Source organism: Scyliorhinus torazame, chromosome 16 (assembly GCF_047496885.1).
Source record: "Scyliorhinus torazame isolate Kashiwa2021f chromosome 16, sScyTor2.1, whole genome shotgun sequence".
In the NCBI taxonomy this organism is placed as follows: domain Eukaryota; kingdom Metazoa; phylum Chordata; class Chondrichthyes; order Carcharhiniformes; family Scyliorhinidae; genus Scyliorhinus; species Scyliorhinus torazame.
Window position 1 is genome coordinate 70,459,990 of NC_092722.1, and position 18,485 is coordinate 70,478,474.

Sequence of the window (18,485 nt, forward strand, 5' to 3'; positions counted from 1 at the left end):
TGGATGTGAGTCGTGGTTGATCGTCGGGTAGTGAGGCGGCCACTGCGTCGGGGTCCTGAAATGCCATTGGTCTCCGTGTGCTGCGGGGTGGACAAGATGGCGGTGCCCGGAGGTCCTGGGGGGTCACAAAATGGCGGCGCCCATGGAACGCACGTTGTGGTGGTGGAGCAAGATGGTGGCGCCCATGAAACGCACGTGTTGTGCGGGGGAGAAGGTGGCAGCGCCCATTGCTCGCACATGGCCTGGAGAGGAGGGGAGGATAGCCGGGCCCATTGTCCGTGACCGGGGGGGGGTGGGGGCGACCGTTGCTCTCTCGGTATCTCTCTCTCTCTCGGTCTCTCTCCCTCTCTCGGTCTCTCTCTCTCTCGGTCTCTCTCTCTCTCGGTCTCTCTCTCTCTCGGTCTCTCTCTCTCGGTCTCTTTCTCTTTTGGTCTCTCTGTCTCTCTCTCTGTCTCTCTCTCGGTCTCTCTCTCCTATCTCTTCCTGAGCTTTCGGTTGCCCGTCCTCTCTCTTCCCTCTGTCTGCTTGACCATGCTCCTGTCTGACTGCAGGAACTCACACGTCTGATTTTGGAGTCAGTGGTTTCTTCATTATTCTCTCGGGCGACTGCCACTTGATGGGGACTGACACATGCGAGCGAATGACTCCCGCTCGCTGGATCTCGAAGGGAATGTGTAGACCAGTTAACTTTGCATTGAAATCATCACTGAGCAGGATATTCCGGGCAGCTACATCGCCGTGAATCAGTCCCTTCTGCTGGAGAAATTCCTGCACAAGATAGAAAGATATTCGTCAAAATGCTGAGCAGCAACAGGAGGAGGACATTCAACCCCTCTCCTGCCTGATACACAAACACAGGAGGAGGCCATTCAGCCCCTCTCCTGCCTGATACACAAACACAGGAGTAGGCCATTCAGCCCCTCTCCTGCCTGATACACAAACACAGGAGGAGGCCATTCAGCCCCTCTCCTGCCTGATACACAAACACAGGAGGAGGCCATTCAGCCCCTCTCCTGCCTGATACACAAACACAGGAGGAGGCCATTCAGCCCCTCTCCTGCCTGATACACAAACACAGGAGGAGGCCATTCAGCCCCTCTCCTGCCTGATACACAAACACAGGAGGAGGCCATTCAGCCCCTCTCCTGCCTGATACACAAACACAGGAGGAGGACATTCAACCCCTCTCCTGCCTGATACACAAACACAGGAGGAGGCCATTCAGCCCCTCTCCTGCCTGATACACAAACACAGGAGGAGGCCATTCAACCCCTCTCCTGCCTGATAAACAAACACAGGAGGAGGCCATTCAGCCCCTCTCCTGCCTGATACACAAACACAGGAGGAGGCCATTCAACCCCTCTCCTGCCTGATACACAAACACAGGAGGAGGCCATTCAGCCCCTCTCCTGCCTGATACACAAACACAGGAGGAGGCCATTCAACCCCTCTCCTGCCTGATAAACAAACACAGGAGGAGGCCATTCAGCCCCTCTCCTGCCTGATACACAAACACAGGAGGAGGCCATTCAACCCCTCTCCTGCCTATACACAAACACAGGAGGAGGCCATTCAGCCCCTCTCCTGCCTGATACACAAACACAGGAGGCCATTCAGCCCCTCTCCTGCCTGATACACAAACACAGGAGGAGGCCATTCAGCCCCTCTCCTACCTGATACACAAACACAGGAGGAGGCCATTCAACCCCTCTCCTGCCTGATACACAAACACAGGAGTAGGCCATTCAGCCCCTCTCCTGCCTGATACACAAACACAGGAGGAGGCCATTCAGCCCCTCTCCTGCCTGATACACAAACACAGGAGGAGGCCATTCAGCCCCTCTCCTGCCTGATACACAAACACAGGAGGAGGCCATTGAACCCCTCTCCTGCCTGATACACAAACACAGGAGGAGGCCATTCAGCCCCTCTCCTGCCTGATACACAAACACAGGAGGAGGCCATTCAGCCCCTCTCCAGTCTGTTACACAGGATAAGGAGGCACTTCCGGTTGCGGCTATGCGGAGCTAAGTCGCACGTTTGGCAGCTCCCGGTAAAAACGGACTTTTGGGCTCTTTTTAGGGCCCGCAACGGCGCTTGTTCGACGTTTCCCGGTGTGGCAAGGGGACAGCAACATTCCCCCGATAGTGTATGGAGTGGACCAGGAGTGGGGCGATTAAAAAAAAAGTGGCATTGAAGCAAAGAAAGGTGCGAGTGAGGAGGACCAAGATGGCGGCGGGCGGAGACCAGGCAGCGTGGAGGCAGTGGGCGCAAGAGCAGCAGGAGCTTCTCCAGCCCTGTTTTAAGGAACTGAAAGCAGAGCTGCTGGAGCCAATGAAGGCTTCAATCGATAAGCTGCTGGAGACCCAGACGGCCAAGGGGCGGCGATCCAGGAGGTCCGGCAGAAGGTCTCGGAGAATGAGGATGAGATCCTGGGCCTGGCGGTGAAGGTGGAGGCGCACGAGGCTCTCCACAAGAAATGGCAGGCGAGGTTCGAGGAGATGGAGAACCGGTCGAGGCGGAAAAACCTGCGGATCCTGCGTCTCCCGGAGGGGCTGGAGGGATCAGACATGGGGGCCTACGTGGTCACCATGCTGAATTCGCTGATGGGAGCGGGGGCCTTTCAGGGGCCCTTGGAGCTGGAGGGGGCCCACCGAGTGCTGACGAGGAGGGCCAAGCCCAGCGAGCCGCCGCGGGCGGTGTTGATGCGGTTCCACCGGTTTGCTGATCGAGAGTGTGTGTTAAGGTGAGCCAAGAAGGAGCGGAGCAGCAGGTGGGAGAACGCGGAGGTTCGAATATACCAGGATTGGAGCGCGGAGGTGGTGAAGAAGAGGGCCGGTTACAACCGGGCGAAGGCGGTGCATCACAGGAGGGGGGTGAAGTTCGGTGTGCTGCAGCCGGCGCGTCTGTGGGTCACCTATAAGGATCGACACCACTATTACGAATCCCCGGAGGAGGCGTGGGCCTTTGTTCAGGCCGAAAAACTGGACTCAGACTAAGGGTCGGGGATGAGGGGTCGTGGTGGAGGGATGGTTGGGTTGTGTTTCGAGGGGGGGTTCTTTGTTTCTCTGCTTTTTGGGGGTTGATTGGGCATTGTTTTAATTAGGTCCGCCGGACGGGCTCGTGGGGGCGGGGGGGGGGGGTGGACTGCTGGGGGGGGGGGGGGGGGGGGGGGCGGCGGGGGGGGGGTGGACTGCTTGGGGGGGTCGATGGTCGGTGGGGAAGATGGGGCTCCGCGGGGGGGGGGGGGGGGGGGGGGAGAGAGGCCTGAGTTGGGGGTCGTGGGACCGGGCCTGGAATGGGTGCTGCGCCAGGGGAGGCGGGGACGGGCGAGTGGAAAGTGTGGGCTTTCCCCCCCCCCCCCGCCTTTAGGGCTGAAAGGGCGGGGCCGGAGCTGGGAAGTGCGGGCTTTTTCTCCCGTGCTGGGAGTGGAATGGACGAGATCCCGCTGGTGGACAGGGGGCGGGGGGGAAGGGAAGTTCCACACTGGGGGGGTCGATGGAGCGGCGGGAGTGGCCGGGGTCAGCAGGAGTCAGCTGCCTTACAGGAGTGCAATGGGGGAGCAATGCTGCTAGGGGGGGACCTAGCTGGGGGGGGGGGTTTGCTGCTGGAATGGCCAAGGGGAGATGGACTTGGTACAGGAGGTCGGGGCGGGGGCCTGACGCTGTGGGGAACGGGTCGTGCGGGGGGGCGCGAGCACGTGGCTGGCCTAGGAAGGACTATGGCTAGTCGGCGGGGGAGGGGGGTGAGTAGTCCCCTGATCCGGCTGATAACCTGGAATGTAAGGGGATTGAATGGGCCGGTCAAGCGGGCCCGGGTGTTCGCGCACCTGAAGGGGCTGAAGGCGGATGTGGCCATGCTTCAGGAGACGCACCTGACGGTGGCGGATCAGGTAAGGTTGAGAAAGGGATGGGTAGGGCAGGTGTTTCTTTCGGGTTTGGATGCAAAAAGTTGTGGGGTGGCGATCTTGGTGGGGAAGAGAGTGTCGTTCGAGGCGTCGAGTATTGTGGCAGACAATGGCGGTAGGTATGTGATGGTAAGTGGTAAGCTGCAGGGGGAGTGGGTGGTGTTGGTCAATGTATACGCCCCGAATTGGGACAATGCGGGGTTCATGCGGCGTATGCTGGGACGGATTCCGGACCTGAAGACGGGGGCCCTGATAATGGGTGGGGGGGATTTCAACATGGTGCTGGACCCGGCACTGGATCGCACTAGGACGGGCAGGAGGCCGGCGGCGGCCAAGGTGCTGAGGGCCCATGGACCAAATGGGAGGGGTGGACCCATGGAGGTTTGCGAGGCCGGGGGCCAAGGAATTCTCATTCTTCTCCCATGTTCACAAGGCCTACTCTCGGATTGACTTTTTTGTCATGAGCAGGGCGCTGATTCCGAGGGTGGAGGCTGCGGAGTACTCGGCAATAGCCATTTCTGATCATGCTCCGCAGTGGGTGGACCTCCGCAGTGGGGGAGGAGAGGGACCAGCGCCCGCTGTGGCGCTTAGAGGTGGGGTTGCTGGCTGACGAGGAGGTGAGCGGGCAGGTCCGGAACTGTATAGAGAGGTACCTGGAGGCCAATGACAATGGGGAGGTGCAGGTAGGGGTGGTCTGGGAGGCGCTGAAGGCGGTGGTCAGAGGAGAGCTGATCTCCATTAGGGCACACAAGGAGAGGGGGGAGAGGAGAGAGAGGGAGAGGTTGGTGGGGGAGATGGTGAGGGTGGATAGGAGGTACGCGGAGGCCCCGGAGGGACTGCTTAGGGAGTGGCGTAGCCTCCAGGCTGAGTTCGATTTGTTGACCACCAGGAAGGCGGAGGCGCAGTGGAGGAAGGCACAGGGGGCGGTATAGGAATACGGAGAAACGGCGACCCGGATGCTGGCGCACCAGCTTCGGAAGCGAGAGGCAGCTAGGGAGATCGTGGAGTTAGGGATGGAGGAGGGAACACGGTGCGAAGTGCGGTGGGTATCAATGGGGTCTTCAGGGACTTCTACGAGGAACTGTACCGGTCTGAGCCCCCACTGGAAGAGGGAGGGACGGGTCGCTTCCTGGACCGGCTGGGGTTTCCGAGGGTGGAGGAGGGGCAGGTTGCGGGGTTGGGGGCGCCAGTTGAGTTGGAGGAGTTGGTCAAAGGGATAGGGAACATACAGGTGGGGAAGGCACTGGGGCCGGATGGGTTCCCGGTTGAATTCTAGAAGAAGTATGCGGACCTGCTGGGCCCGCTGTTGGTAAGGACCTTCAACGAGGGAAGGGGTGGCTCTGCCCCCGACGATGTCTAGAGCGCTGAATTCCCTGATCCTGAAGCGGGTCATGGATCCCCTACAGTGTGGGTCATACTGGCCGATCTCACTCTTAAATGTAGATGCAAAGTTGCTGGCAAAAATTTTGGTCAAGAGGAGAGAGGACTGTGTGCCGCAGGTCATACACGAGGATCAGACGGGGTTCGTGAAAGGGAGGCAGTTAAATACCAATGTACAGAGGCTGTTGAATGTTATAATGATGCCGGCGATGGAAGGGGAGGCGGAGATAGTGACGGCGATGGATGCAGAGAAAGCCTTCGATAGGGTGGAGTGGGGGTACCTGTGGGAAGTGTTGGAAAGGTTCGGGTTCGGGGAGGGGTTCGTCAGGTGGCGAGTGTGGCCACGAACAGAAGGAGGTCAGAGTATTTCTGGCTACACCGGGGGATGAGGCAGGGGTGTCCCCTGTCCCCCCTGCTCTTTGCACTGGCGATTGAACCCCTGGCCATGGCGTTGAGGGAGTCGAGGAACTGGAGGTGGCTGGTGCGGGGTGGGGAGGAGCATCGGGTGTCGCTCTAGGCGGATGATTTGCTGCTATATGTGGCAGACCCGGTGGGGGGAATGCCGGAGGTGATGAGGATTCTCAGGGAGTTTGGAGATTTCTCCGGGTACAAGCTTAATATGGGGAAGAGCGAGTTGTTCGTAGTGCACCCAGGGGACCAGGAGAGGGGGATTGGTGAGCTCCCGCTAAAAAGGGCAGAGAGGAGTTTCAGGTACCTGGGGGTACAGGTGGCCAGGAGCTGGGGGGCCCTGCATAAGCTTAACTTCACAAGGCTGGTGGAGCAGATGGAGGAGGAGTTTAAGAGGTGGGATGTGCTGCCACTCTCCCTGGCGGGTAGAGTGCAGTCAGTTAAAATGACGGTGCTCCCGAAGTTTTTGTTCCTGTTCCAATGCCTCCCCATCCTGATCCCTCGGGCCTTCTTCATGCGGGTTAACAGGAGGGTTGTGGGGTTTGTATGGGCACAGAAGACCACGAGTGTGAGAAGGAGCGGTGCAGGGATGGGGGGGGTTGGCGCTGCCTAACCTCTATGGGTATTATTGGGCCGCCAATGTGGCAGTGGTGCGTAAGTGGGTGATGGAGGGGGATGAGGCGGCATGGAAGAGGCTGGAGATGGCATCCTGTGTGGGCACGAGCCTTGAGGCGCTGGAGACGGCGCCGCTGCCGCTTCCTCCAACGAGGTATACCACGAGCCCAGTGGTGTCGGCTACCCTCAAAATTTGGGGGCAATGGAGATGTCACAGAGGGAAGGTGGGGGCCTCGGTGTGGAACCCGATTCGGGGGAACCACCGGTATGTCCCTGGGAGGATGGATGGAGGGTTTCTGATCTGGCACAGGGTAGGTATTAGAAGGATGGGAGACATGTTTGTGGACGGGAAGTTCGCGAGCCTGGGTGAGCTGGAGGAGAAATTTGGGCTCCCCCCCGGGGAACACCTTCAGATATATGCAGGTAAGTGCGTTTGTTCGGCGGCAGGTGGTGGAGTTCCCACGGCTGCCGCCACGCAGGGTCCAGGACAGGGTGCTGTCGGGGGTGTGGGTTGGAGAGGGAAGGATTTCGGCAACATATCAGGTGATGCAGGAGGAGGAGGAGGCCTCGGTGGAGGAGCTAAAGGGTAAGTGGGAGGAGGAGTTGGGTGAGGAGATTGTTGAGGTGATGTGGGCGGATGCCCTGGGGAGGGTGAACTCTTCCTCCTCTTGCGCGAGGCTCAGCCTCATACAATTTAAGGTGCTGCATAGGGCTCACATGACCGGGGCAAGGATAAGCCGGTTCTTTAGGTGCGAGGACAGGTGTGTTAGGTGCTCAGGGAGCCCAGCAAATCACACCCATACGTTCTGGGCCTGCCCAGCGCTGGCGGACTTTTGGAAGGGTACAGCGAGGACGGTGTTGAGGGTGGTAGGTTCCAGGGTCAAGCCGGGCTGGGGGCTCGCAATATTTGGGGTGGCAGAGGAGCCGGGAGTGCAGGAGGCGAAAGAGGCCGGTATTCTGGCCTTTGCGTCCCTGGTACAAAGAACAAAGAAACAAAGAACAGGCCCTTCGGCCCTCCAAGCCCGTGCCGACCATACTGCCCGACTAAACTACAATCTTCTACACTTCCTGGGTCCGTATCCCTCTATTCCCATCCTATTCATATATTTGTCAAGATGCCCCTTAAATGTCCCTATCGTCCCTGCTTCCACTACCTCCTCCGGTAGTGAGTTCCAGGCACCCACTACCCTCTGCGTAAAAAACTTGCCTCGTACATCTACTCTAAACCTTGCCCCTCTCACCTTAAACCTATGCCCCCTAGTAATTGACCCCTCTACCCTGGGGAAAAGCCTCTGACTATCCACTCTGTCTATGCCCCTCATAATTTTGTAGACCTCTATCAGGTCGCCCCTCAACCTCCTTCGTTCCAGTGAGAACAAACCGAGTTTATTCAACCGCTCCTCATAGCTAATGCCCTCCATACCAGGCAACATTCTGGTAAATCTCTTCTGCACCCTCTCTAAAGCCTCCACATCCTTCTGGTAGTGTGGCGACCAGAATTGAACACTGTACTCCAAGTGTGGCCTAACTAAGGTCCTATACAGCTGCAACATGACTTGCCAATTCTTATACTCAATGCCCCGGCCAATGAAGGCAAGCATGCCGTATGCCTTCTTGACTACCTTCTCCACCTGTGTTGCCCCTTTCAATGACCTGTGGACCTGTACTCCTAGATCTCTTTGACTTTCAATACTCTTGAGGGTTCTACCATTCACCGTATATTCCCTACCTGCATTAGACCTTCCAAAATGCATTACCTCACATTTGTCCGGATTAAACTCCATCTGCCATCTCTCCGCCCAAGTCTCCAGACAATCTAAATCCTGCTGTATCCTCAGACAGTCCTCATCGCTATCCGCAATTCCACCAACCTTTGTGTCGTCTGCAAACTTACTAATCAGACCAGTTACATTTTCCTCCAAATCATTTATATATACTACAAAGAGCAAAGGTCCCAGCACTGATCCCTGTGGAACACCACTGGTCACAGCCCTCCAATTAGAAAAGCATCCCTCCATTGCTACCCTCTGCCTTCTATGGCCTAGCCAGTTCTGTATCCACCTTGCCAGTTCACCCCTGATCCCGTGTGACTTCACCTTTTGTACTAGTCTACCATGAGGGACCTTGTCAAAGGCCTTACTGAAGTCCATATAGACAACATCTACTGCCCTACCTGCATCAATCATCTTAGTGACCTCCTCGAAAAACTCTATAAAGTTAGTGAGACATGACCTCCCCTTCACAAAACCGTGCTGCCTCTCACTAATACGTCCATTTGCTTCCAAATGGGAGTAGATCCTGTCTCGAAGAATTCTCTCCAGTAATTTCCCTACCACTGAAGTAAGGCTCACCGGCCTGTAGTTCCCGGGATTATCCTTGCTACCCTTCTTAAACAGAGGAACAACATTGGCTATTCTCCAGTCCTCCGGGACATCCCCTGAAGACAGCGAGGATCCAAATATTTGTGTCAAGGCCTCAGCAATTTCCTCTCCAGCCTCCTTCAGTATTCTGGGGTAGATCCCATCAGGCCCTGGGGACTTATCTACCTTAATATTTTTTAAGACACCCAACACCTCGTCTTTTTGGATCACAATGTGACCCAGGCTATCTACACCCCCTTCTCCAGACTCAACATCTACCAATTCCTTCTCTTTGGTGAATACTGATGCAAAGTATTCATTTAGTACCTCGCCCATTTCATCTGGCTCCACACATAGATTCCCTTGCCTATCCTTCAGTGGGCCAACCCTTTCCCTGGCTACCCTCTTGCTTTTTATGTACGTGTAAAAAGCCTTGGGATTTTCCTTAACCCTATTTGCCAATGACTTTTCATGACCCCTTCTAGCCCTCCTGACACCTTGCTTAAGTTCCTTCCTACTTTCCTTATATGCCACACAGGCTTTGTCTGTTCCCAGCCTTTTAGCCCTGACAAATGCCTCCTTTTTCTTTTTGACGAGGCCTACAATATCACTCGTCATCCAAGGTTCCCGAAAATTGCCGTATTTATCTTTCTTCCTCACAGGAACATGCCTGTCCTGTATTCCTTTCAACTGGCACTTGAAAGCCTCCCACATGTCAGATGTTGATTTGCCCTCAAACATCCGCCCCCAATCTATGTTCTTCAGTTCCCGCCTAAGTAGCCCGGCGAAGGATTCTTCTTCAGTGGAAGGATGCGAGGCCCCCAAGCGTGGAATCCTGGATCAGATATATGGCGGGGTTTAATAAATTGGAGAGGGTGAAATTCGCCTTAAGGGGATCAGTACAAGGGATCTTCAGGCGCTGGCAGCCATTCCTAGACTTCCTGGCAGAACGTTAGAAGATGGTCAGCAGCAACCCGGAGGGGGGGGGGGGGGGGGGCGAGGTTGGTTCGTTTTTCGTTTTTCTTGAGTGGGCGGTGTATTTTTGCCTTTGTGTGGATGAAGGTTAATTTATTATGTATATGGTGGGGGGGGGTTCTTTCTGTATTTTGGTGTTGATATTTTGTGAAAATTTGAATAAAAATTATTTTTAACAGGAACAGGAGGAAGCCATTCAGCCCCTCTCCAGCATGTTACACAGGAACAGGAGGAGGCCATTCAGCCCCTCTCCAGCATGTTACTTCCCTGTTAGCAATTCAGGTTCTGCAAGAATATCTCACCAGACCGCTGGCCACCTGGATGGCGATGTTATAAATTTGCCGCTCCGTTACATCATACGGAGCTTCCTCCAACTTCATAACGTCCTGAGGAAGAAGAACAAAATGTATTTTGTAACGCCAACTCCTGCCTCCCCCTCCTCCGTCTACCCCCTCCCACTCTCCACCCCTCCTCCCCCTCCCACTCTCCACCCCTCCTCCCCCTCCCACTCCCCACCCCTCTTCCGTCTCCCCCTCCCACTATCCATCCCTCCTCTGTCTCCCCGTCCCACTATCCATCCCTCTTCCGTCTCCCCTCTCCCCCCTATTCTCCGCCCATCTCCCACTATCCGTCCATCCCCATCTTTTCCTCTCCCCATGCCCCCCTCTCCCTATCTTCCGTCTTCCCCGTCCCTCCTCCCAAATCCCTCGGATCCAAGACGGACAAGTGAAATCTAAGAAAAATCTCGTGACTGAAATCCTCAAATAAGCCCCCAGCCCATCCCCCGATGAAGCCCCTCCCCCAGAAAACCAGCCTCCGCTAAACAATTCCCGCATCATATCGCAAACACCCATATTCCCCGTAACGTAGACCAGCCAATCACTCCTCGCTTCACTCAGCAGCACCTCCCCTCGGAACTGATCTCCCTCAGGATAGAGTCTCCCCTCATCCCATCGGAGAGACAAGCCTCCCGCTCCCCAGCTGCAGGAGGCTTCGCACGGTGGGTATGGGAGCCCCTTCCCCACGGCGGGTATGGGAGCCCTTGATCCACAGTAAATACGGAAGCCCCTCCCACGGTGGGATTGGGAGCCACCCCCCCCCACCTCTTGGTGGGTATGGGAGCCCCCCCCCACCACCCAAGGTGGGTATGGGAGGTCCCCCCCCCCCCCCACACACAGTAGATTATGGGAGCTTCCCCCCACAGTAGTTATGGGAGCCCCCGACGGTGGGTATAGGAATCCCCCCAGTAGGTATGGGAGCCCCCGACGGTGGGTATAGGAACCCCCCACAGTGGGTATGGGAGCCCCGGACGGTGAGTACAGGAACCCCCCACAGTGGGTATGGGAGCCCCCGACGGTGGGTATAGGAACCCCCCCCACAGTGGGTATGGGAGCCCCCAACGGTGGGTATAGGAACCCCCCAGTAGGTATGGCAGCCCCCGACGGTGGGTATAGGAACCCCCCACAGTGGGTATGGGTGCCCCCGACGGTGGGTATAGGAACCCTCCACAGTGGGTATGGGAGCCCCCGACGGTGGGTATAGGAACCCCCCACAGTGGGTATGGGAGCCCCCCTCTCCTCACCTTGCGGCAGGTCCAGAGGAATTGGAGGAGGTTGCCACGATTCATGTTGCCCAGCACGAGATAAAGGGGTGGGCGGTCAGTGCAGCAGCCAATCATCTCCACCAGGTTGGGGTGCTGGCCGAGGAAAGCGTGAAACTTTACCCTGGCCAGGAACTCGGACATCAAAGGGGCTTCTACCGACTCTGAAAGCAAAACCAGAAAGTGGTCAGGAAACTCCGAGAACCATTCAGCCCCTCACCAATAGTTACACAGGAACAGGAGGAGGCCATTCAGCTCCTTGCGAGACTGTAATCTCCACTTGGGGTTCGTCCTGTACAATCCCATCTTGCCCCTCTATGTTACTTTTGTCATTACACTTTTTATCCATGCATGATTAATGGACCTGTGTCTTTAAGGCAAAAAGCCTGTGCCTTTAATTCGAGCAGGAAACATCCGAAGACTGTGCTGGTTTAAGTAGAAGTTGCAGATTTGTGGGCACCAGAGAGGGAGAGAGAGATGGATTAGGACTTGGTTTGTTTGAATTGGCCCAAAAGGCTGCCCCGTGCCAGGTAATGGGTGGTGATTGGATTTCTTCCCACTGGTATGCTTTTCAGAGTGTCAAGGTCGCTGCTCTGACCTTGGCAGCCCAGGGGAAAGGATCTCCTATCCCACACTGTCCCATTTTTCTCATGGAAAGCTGTGAATTGGAACTTGTAGAGAGCCTGGATGAATCGATGTATAGGAGAACCATTTACAGGCTGTCCAGGCAAAGTCCAGAACCTGCTAACCCGCCCCAGAAATGCCGCTCTCTCTCGCTTCAGAAAAGCTGTGAGAACTGCGTTTTCTAAACTGCAGGGACCCAGAACATATGAATCTACAGAGAAGATCACTGCAGGCTGCAAACCAAAGGCTTTAATCTGCAAGCTCGCTATGAAGTAATGTGTGCTAAAACCATCATCTGGGACTAAGACACTTTCTTCCCCTTTCCACCCCTCTGTGTTTTTCTGTCTTCTAGTATGTGGGCAGAGGGCAAGTTAAAGTGGTAATTGTGTATTAGCCAACAGTTAACCAATTGTATCTGCTGCATATTTCATTACAGTTCTTGTTATAAATAAACAGTAATTGTGTTAACATTTACAAACCTGGTGACTGTAATTATTGGGCAGCTAAGGGACAAAGACATTGACTTTTTAAAAAATTATTTTTATCAAAACATAATCTTTTTGCATAACCGTTAACAACACTTAACACAACAAAATAAATGTTAACCTTGTATATAAGAATTCTTAGCTAATTCAGTTGTGTTGTGACTCTGGGGCCTGTGGGGCTGGAGTTGACCGCGCACTAGCCCAGGGAGTCATGACAGCAACTGAGACAATGCATTGACATACCGTTGAACTCCTTCAGGACCACGGTTCGTTCCTTGCCAGCTTCGCCCGAGGTGAGTTGAGTCTGGTAAATGGTGCCAAACCTCCCCTGGGTGATCCACTTTAATCCTCCCACCAGCCTCTCATGGGGGATCTGCCACTGGCTCAGAACTGGGTCCAATCGCATGTGGGCGCCATTCGGGCTGGACACGCCCAATGTGAGATTGTGGCGGGTGATCCCGCGGTCGGTCCTGCCGCTCCCAGAGGGTCCTGAAAATGAGAGAGTAAACTAGTCAGAGAAAACTGGCCCAGCGCAAGGAACAAAGAAACCCCTGAAACTGTCCCCATCAAACACTCCCAGGAAAGTACAGCACGGGTTAGATACAGAGTAAAGCTCCCTCGACACTGTCCCCATCAAACACTCCCAGGACAGGTACAGCATGGGGTTAGTTACAGAGTAAAGCTCCCTCTACACTGTCCCCATCAAACATTCCCAGGACAGATACTGCACGGGTTAGTTACAGAGTAAAGCTCCCTCTACACTGTCCCCATCAAACACTCCCAGGACAGGTACAGCACGGGTTAGATACAGAGTCAAGCTCCCTCTACACTGTCCCCATCAAACAATCCCAGGACAGATACTGCACGGGTTAGTTACAGAGTAAAGCTCCCTCTACACTGTCCCCATCAAACACTCCCAGGACAGGTACAGCACGGGGTTAGATACAGGGTAAAGCTCCCTCTACACTGTCCCCATCAAACACTCCCAGGACAGGTACAGCACGGGGTTAGATACAGAGTCAAACTCCCTCTACACTGCCCCCATCAAACACTCCCAGAACAGATACAGCACGGGTTAGATATAGAGTAAAGCTCCCTCTACACTGTCCCCATCAAACACTCCCAGGACAGTACAGCACGGGTTAGATACAGAGTAAAGCTCCCTCTACACTGTCCCCATCAAACACTCCCAGGACAGATACAGCATGGGGTTAGATACAGAGTAAAGCTCCCTCTACACTGTCCCCATCAAACACTCCCAGGACAGGTACAGCACGGGGTTAGATACAGGGTAAAGCTCCCTCCACATTGTCCCCATCAAACACTCCCAGGACAGATACAGCATGGGGTTAGATATAGAGTAAAGCTCCCTCTACACTGTCCCCATCAAACACTCCCAGGACAGTACAGCACGGGTTAGATACAGAGTAAAGCTCCCTCTACACTGTCCCCATCAAACACTCCCAGGACAGATACAGCATGGGTTAGATACAGAGTAAAGCTCCCTCTACACTGTCCCCATCAAACACTCCCAGGACAGGTGTCATGATATTCAAACACACATATCATGATAGACAGACCAACAGACCAATTAGCACACATAACACGACAGCCAATCACAGACAAGGACAGAGACAGTATAAGACAAGAAACACGACACCTGGTGGTCAGTCGATCTGGAGACAAGGACAAGGACAGGACGTGATTAACAAGACACTCAGAGAGTCACCACGTGCGGAGTACCAAGACAGATCTGTAAATAACAAGTTGAAATAAAACAGCGTTGTACCAATTGCAACCGTGTTGGTTCATCTGTACCTCAGAGCACCCAACACCACAACAGATGCAGCACGGGGTTAGATACAGAGTAAAGCTCCCTCTGCACTGTCCCCATCAAACACTCCCAGTACAGGTACAGCACAGGGTTAGATACAGAGTAAAGCTCCCTCTGCACTGTCCCCATCAAACACTCCCAGTACAGGTACAGCACGGGGTTAGATACAGAGTAAAGCTCCCTCTGCACTGTCCCCATCAAACACTCCCAGTACAGGTACAGCACAGGGTTAGATACAGAGTAAAACACCCTCTACACTGCCCCCATCAAACACCCCCAGGACAGGTACAGCACGGGGTTAGATACAGAGTAAAGCTCCATCTACACTGTCCTGGTCAAACATTCCCAGGACAGGTACAGCACGGGGTTAGATACAGAATAAAGCTCCCACTACACTGTCCCCATCAAACACTCCCAGGACAGTACAGCACAGGGTTAAATACAGAGTAACGCTCCTTCTGCACTGTCCCCATTAAACACTCCCAGGACAGATATAGCATGGGTTAGATACAGAGCAAAGCTCCCTCTACACTGTCCCCATCAAACACTCCCAGGACAGATACAGAATGGGTTAGATACAGAGTAAATCTCCCTCTACATTGTCCCCATCAAACACTCCCAGGACAGGTACAGCACGGGTTAGATACAGAGTAAAGCTCCCTCTACATTGTCCCATCAAACACTCCGAGGACGGATACAGCACGGGTTAGATACAGAGTAAAGCTCCCTCTACACTGTCCCCATCAAACACTCCCAGGACAGATACAGCACGGGTTAGATACAGAGTAAAGCTCCCTCTACACTGTCCCCATCAAACACTCCCAGGACTGATACAGCACGGGGTTAGATACAGAGTAAAGCTCCCTCTACACTATCCCCATAAAACTCCCAGGACAGGTACAGCACGGGGTTAGATACAGAGTAAAGCTCCCTGTACACTACCCCCATCAAACACTCCCAGGACAGGTACAGCACAAGGTTAGATACAGTGTAAAGATCCCTCTACACTATCCCCACCAAACACTCCCAGCACAGGTACAGCACGGGTTAGATACAGAGTAAAGCTCCCTCTACACTGTTCCCACCAAACACTCCCAGGACAGATACAGCACGGGTTAGATACAGAGTAAAGCTCCCTCTACACTGTCCCCATCAAACACTCCCAGGACAGATACAGCACGGGGTTAGATACAGAGTAAAGCTCCCTATACACTATCCCCATCAAACACTCCCAGGACAGGTTCAGCACAGGGTTAGATACAGAGTAAAGCTCCCTCTACACTATCCCCATCAAACCCTCCCAGGACAGGTACAGCACAGGGTTAGATCCAGAGTAAAGCTCCCTCTACACTGTCCCCATCAAACACTCCCAGGACAGGTACAGCACGGGGTTATATACAGAGTAAAGCTCCCTCTACACTGTCCCCATCAAACACTCCCAGTACAGGTACAGCACGGGGTTAGATACAGAGTAAAGCTCCCTCTGCACTGTCCCCATCAAACACTCCCAGGACAGGTACAGCACAGGGTTAGATACAGAGTAAAACACCCTCTACACTGCCCCCATCAAACACCCCCAGGACAGGTACAGCACGGGGTTAGATACAGAGTAAAGCTCCATCTACACTGTCCTGGTCAAACATTCCCAGGACAGGTACAGCACGGGGTTAGATACAGAATAAAGCTCCCACTACACTGTCCCCATCAAACACTCCCAGGACAGTACAGCACAGGGTTAAATACAGAGTAACGCTCCCAGGACAGATATAGCATGGGTTAGATACAGAGCAAAGCTCCCTCTACACTGTCCCCATCAAACACTCCCAGGACAGATACAGAATGGGTTAGATACAGAGTAAATCTCCCTCTACACTGTCCCCATCAAACACTCCCAGGACAGGTACAGCACGGGTTACATACAGAGTAAAGCTACCTCTACACTGTCCCCATAAACACTCCGAGGACAGATACAGCACGGGTTAGATACAGAGTAAAGCTCCCTCTACACTGTCCCCATCAAACACTCCCAGGACAGGTACAGCACGGGTTAGATACAGAGTAAAGCTCCCTCTACATTGTCCCATCAAACACTCCGAGGACGGATACAGCACGGGTTAGATACAGAGTAAAGCTCCCTCTACACTGTCCCCATCAAACACTCCCAGGACAGATACAGCACGGGTTAGATACAGAGTAAAGCTCCCTCTACACTGTCCCCATCAAACACTCCCAGGACTGATACAGCACGGGGTTAGATACAGAGTAAAGCTCCCTCTACACTATCCCCATAAAACTCCCAGGACAGGTACAGCACGGGGTTAGATACAGAGTAAAGCTCCCTGTACACTACCCCCATCAAACACTCCCAGGACAGGTACAGCACAAGGTTAGATACAGTGTAAAGATCCCTCTACACTATCCCCACCAAACACTCCCAGCACAGGTACAGCACGGGTTAGATACAGAGTAAAGCTCCCTCTACACTGTTCCCACCAAACACTCCCAGGACAGATACAGCACGGGTTAGATACAGAGTAAAGCTCCCTCTACACTGTCCCCATCAAACACTCCCAGGACAGATACAGCACGGGGTTAGATACAGAGTAAAGCTCCCTATACACTGTCCCCATCAAACACTCCCAGGACAGGCACAGCACGAGGTTAGATACAGAGTAAAGCTCCCTCTACACTATCCCCATCAAACCCTCCCAGGACAGGTACAGCACAGGGTTAGATCCAGAGTAAAGCTCCCTCTACACTGTCCCCATCAAACACTCCCAGGACAGGTACAGCACGGGGTTATATACAGAGTAAAGCTCCCTCTACACTGTCCCCATCAAACACTCCCAGGACAGGCACAGCACGAGGTTAGATACAGAGTAAAGCTCCCTCTACACTATCCCCATCAAACCCTCCCAGGACAGGTACAGCACAGGGTTAGATCCAGAGTAAAGCTCCCTCTACACTGTCCCCATCAAACACTCCCAGGACAGGTACAGCACGGGGCTAGATACAGAGTAAAGCTCCCTCTACACTGTCCCCATCAAACACTCCCAGGACAGGCACAGCACGAGGTTAGATACAGAGTAAAGCTCCCTCTACTCTGTCCCCATCAAAACAAACCTGGACAAATAACGGGTTAAGATACAGAGTAAACGTTGCTCAACATACATGGTACTGAGTGATGCCGCAGTGTTCGAGGATCAGCACTGAAGGAGTTATGTATCATTGGTTGGTCAGTACTGAGGGAGTGCTGCATTGTCAGAGGGTCAGCACTGAGAGAGTGGCGCTCCGTTGGAAGGTCAGTGCTGAGGGAGTGCTGCATTGTCGGAGGTTCAGTACTACAAGACCAAAAGACATAGGAGCGGAAGTAAGGCTATTCGACCCATCGAGTCCACTCCACCATTCAATCATGGCTGATTTCAACTCCATTTACCCGCTCTCTCTCCATAGCTCTTAATTCCTCGAGAAATCAAGAATTTATCTACTTCTGTCTTAAAGACACTCAACGTACCGGCCTCCACCGCCCTCTGTGGCAATGAATTCCACAGACCCACCACTCTCTGGCTGAAGAAATTTCTCCTCATCTCTGTTCTAAAGTGACTCCCTTTTATTCTAAGGCTGTGCCCCCGGGTCCCAATCTCCCCTGCTAATGGTAACAACTTCCCTACATCCACCCTATCTAAGCCATTCATTATCTTGTGAGTTTCTATTAGATCTCCCCTCAACCTCCTAAACTCCAATGAATATAATCCCAGGATCCTCAGACGTTCATCGTATGTTAGGCCTACCATTCCTGGGATCATCCGTGTGAATCTCCGCTGGACCCGCTCCAGTGCCAGTATGTCCTTCCTGAGGTATGGGGCCCAAAATTGCTCACAGTATTCTAAATGGGGCCTAACTAATGTTTTATAAAGCTTCAGAAGTACATCCCTGCTTTTATATTCCAAGCCTCTTGAGATAAATGACAACATTGCATTTGCTTTCTTAATTACGGACTCAACCTGCAAGTTTACCTTTAGAGAATCCTGGACTAGGACTCCCAAGTCCCTTTGCACTTCAGCATTATGAATTTTGTCACCGTTTAGAAAATAGTCCATGCCGCTATTCTTTTTTCCAAAGTGCAAGACCTCGCACTTGCCCACGTTGAATTTCATCAGCCATTTCTTGGACTACTCTCCTAAACTGTCTAAATCTTTCTGCAGCCTCCCCACCTCCTCCATACAACCTGCCCCTCCACCTATCTTTGTATCATCGGCAAACTTAGCCAGAATGCCCCCAGTCCCGTCATCTAGAT

At 53.7% G+C, this 18,485-nt stretch overlaps 1 protein-coding gene across 1 annotated transcript in view; it reads right to left on the reverse strand.

Moving 5' to 3' along the window:
- Positions 1–555: 555 nt before the first annotated feature.
- The window catches only part of LOC140392260 (tyrosine-protein kinase STYK1-like), a 40,869-nt gene continuing 22,939 nt past the window's right edge, over positions 556–18,485 (reverse strand). The window contains exons 5-8 of the mRNA XM_072477578.1: positions 12,598–12,843; positions 11,228–11,409; positions 9,948–10,031; positions 556–768 (exon numbers count right to left, since the gene is read on the reverse strand). Of these exons, the coding sequence (XP_072333679.1) occupies positions 556–768; positions 9,948–10,031; positions 11,228–11,409; positions 12,598–12,843 (725 nt within the window). The remainder of the gene's footprint in view (positions 769–9,947; positions 10,032–11,227; positions 11,410–12,597; positions 12,844–18,485) is intronic.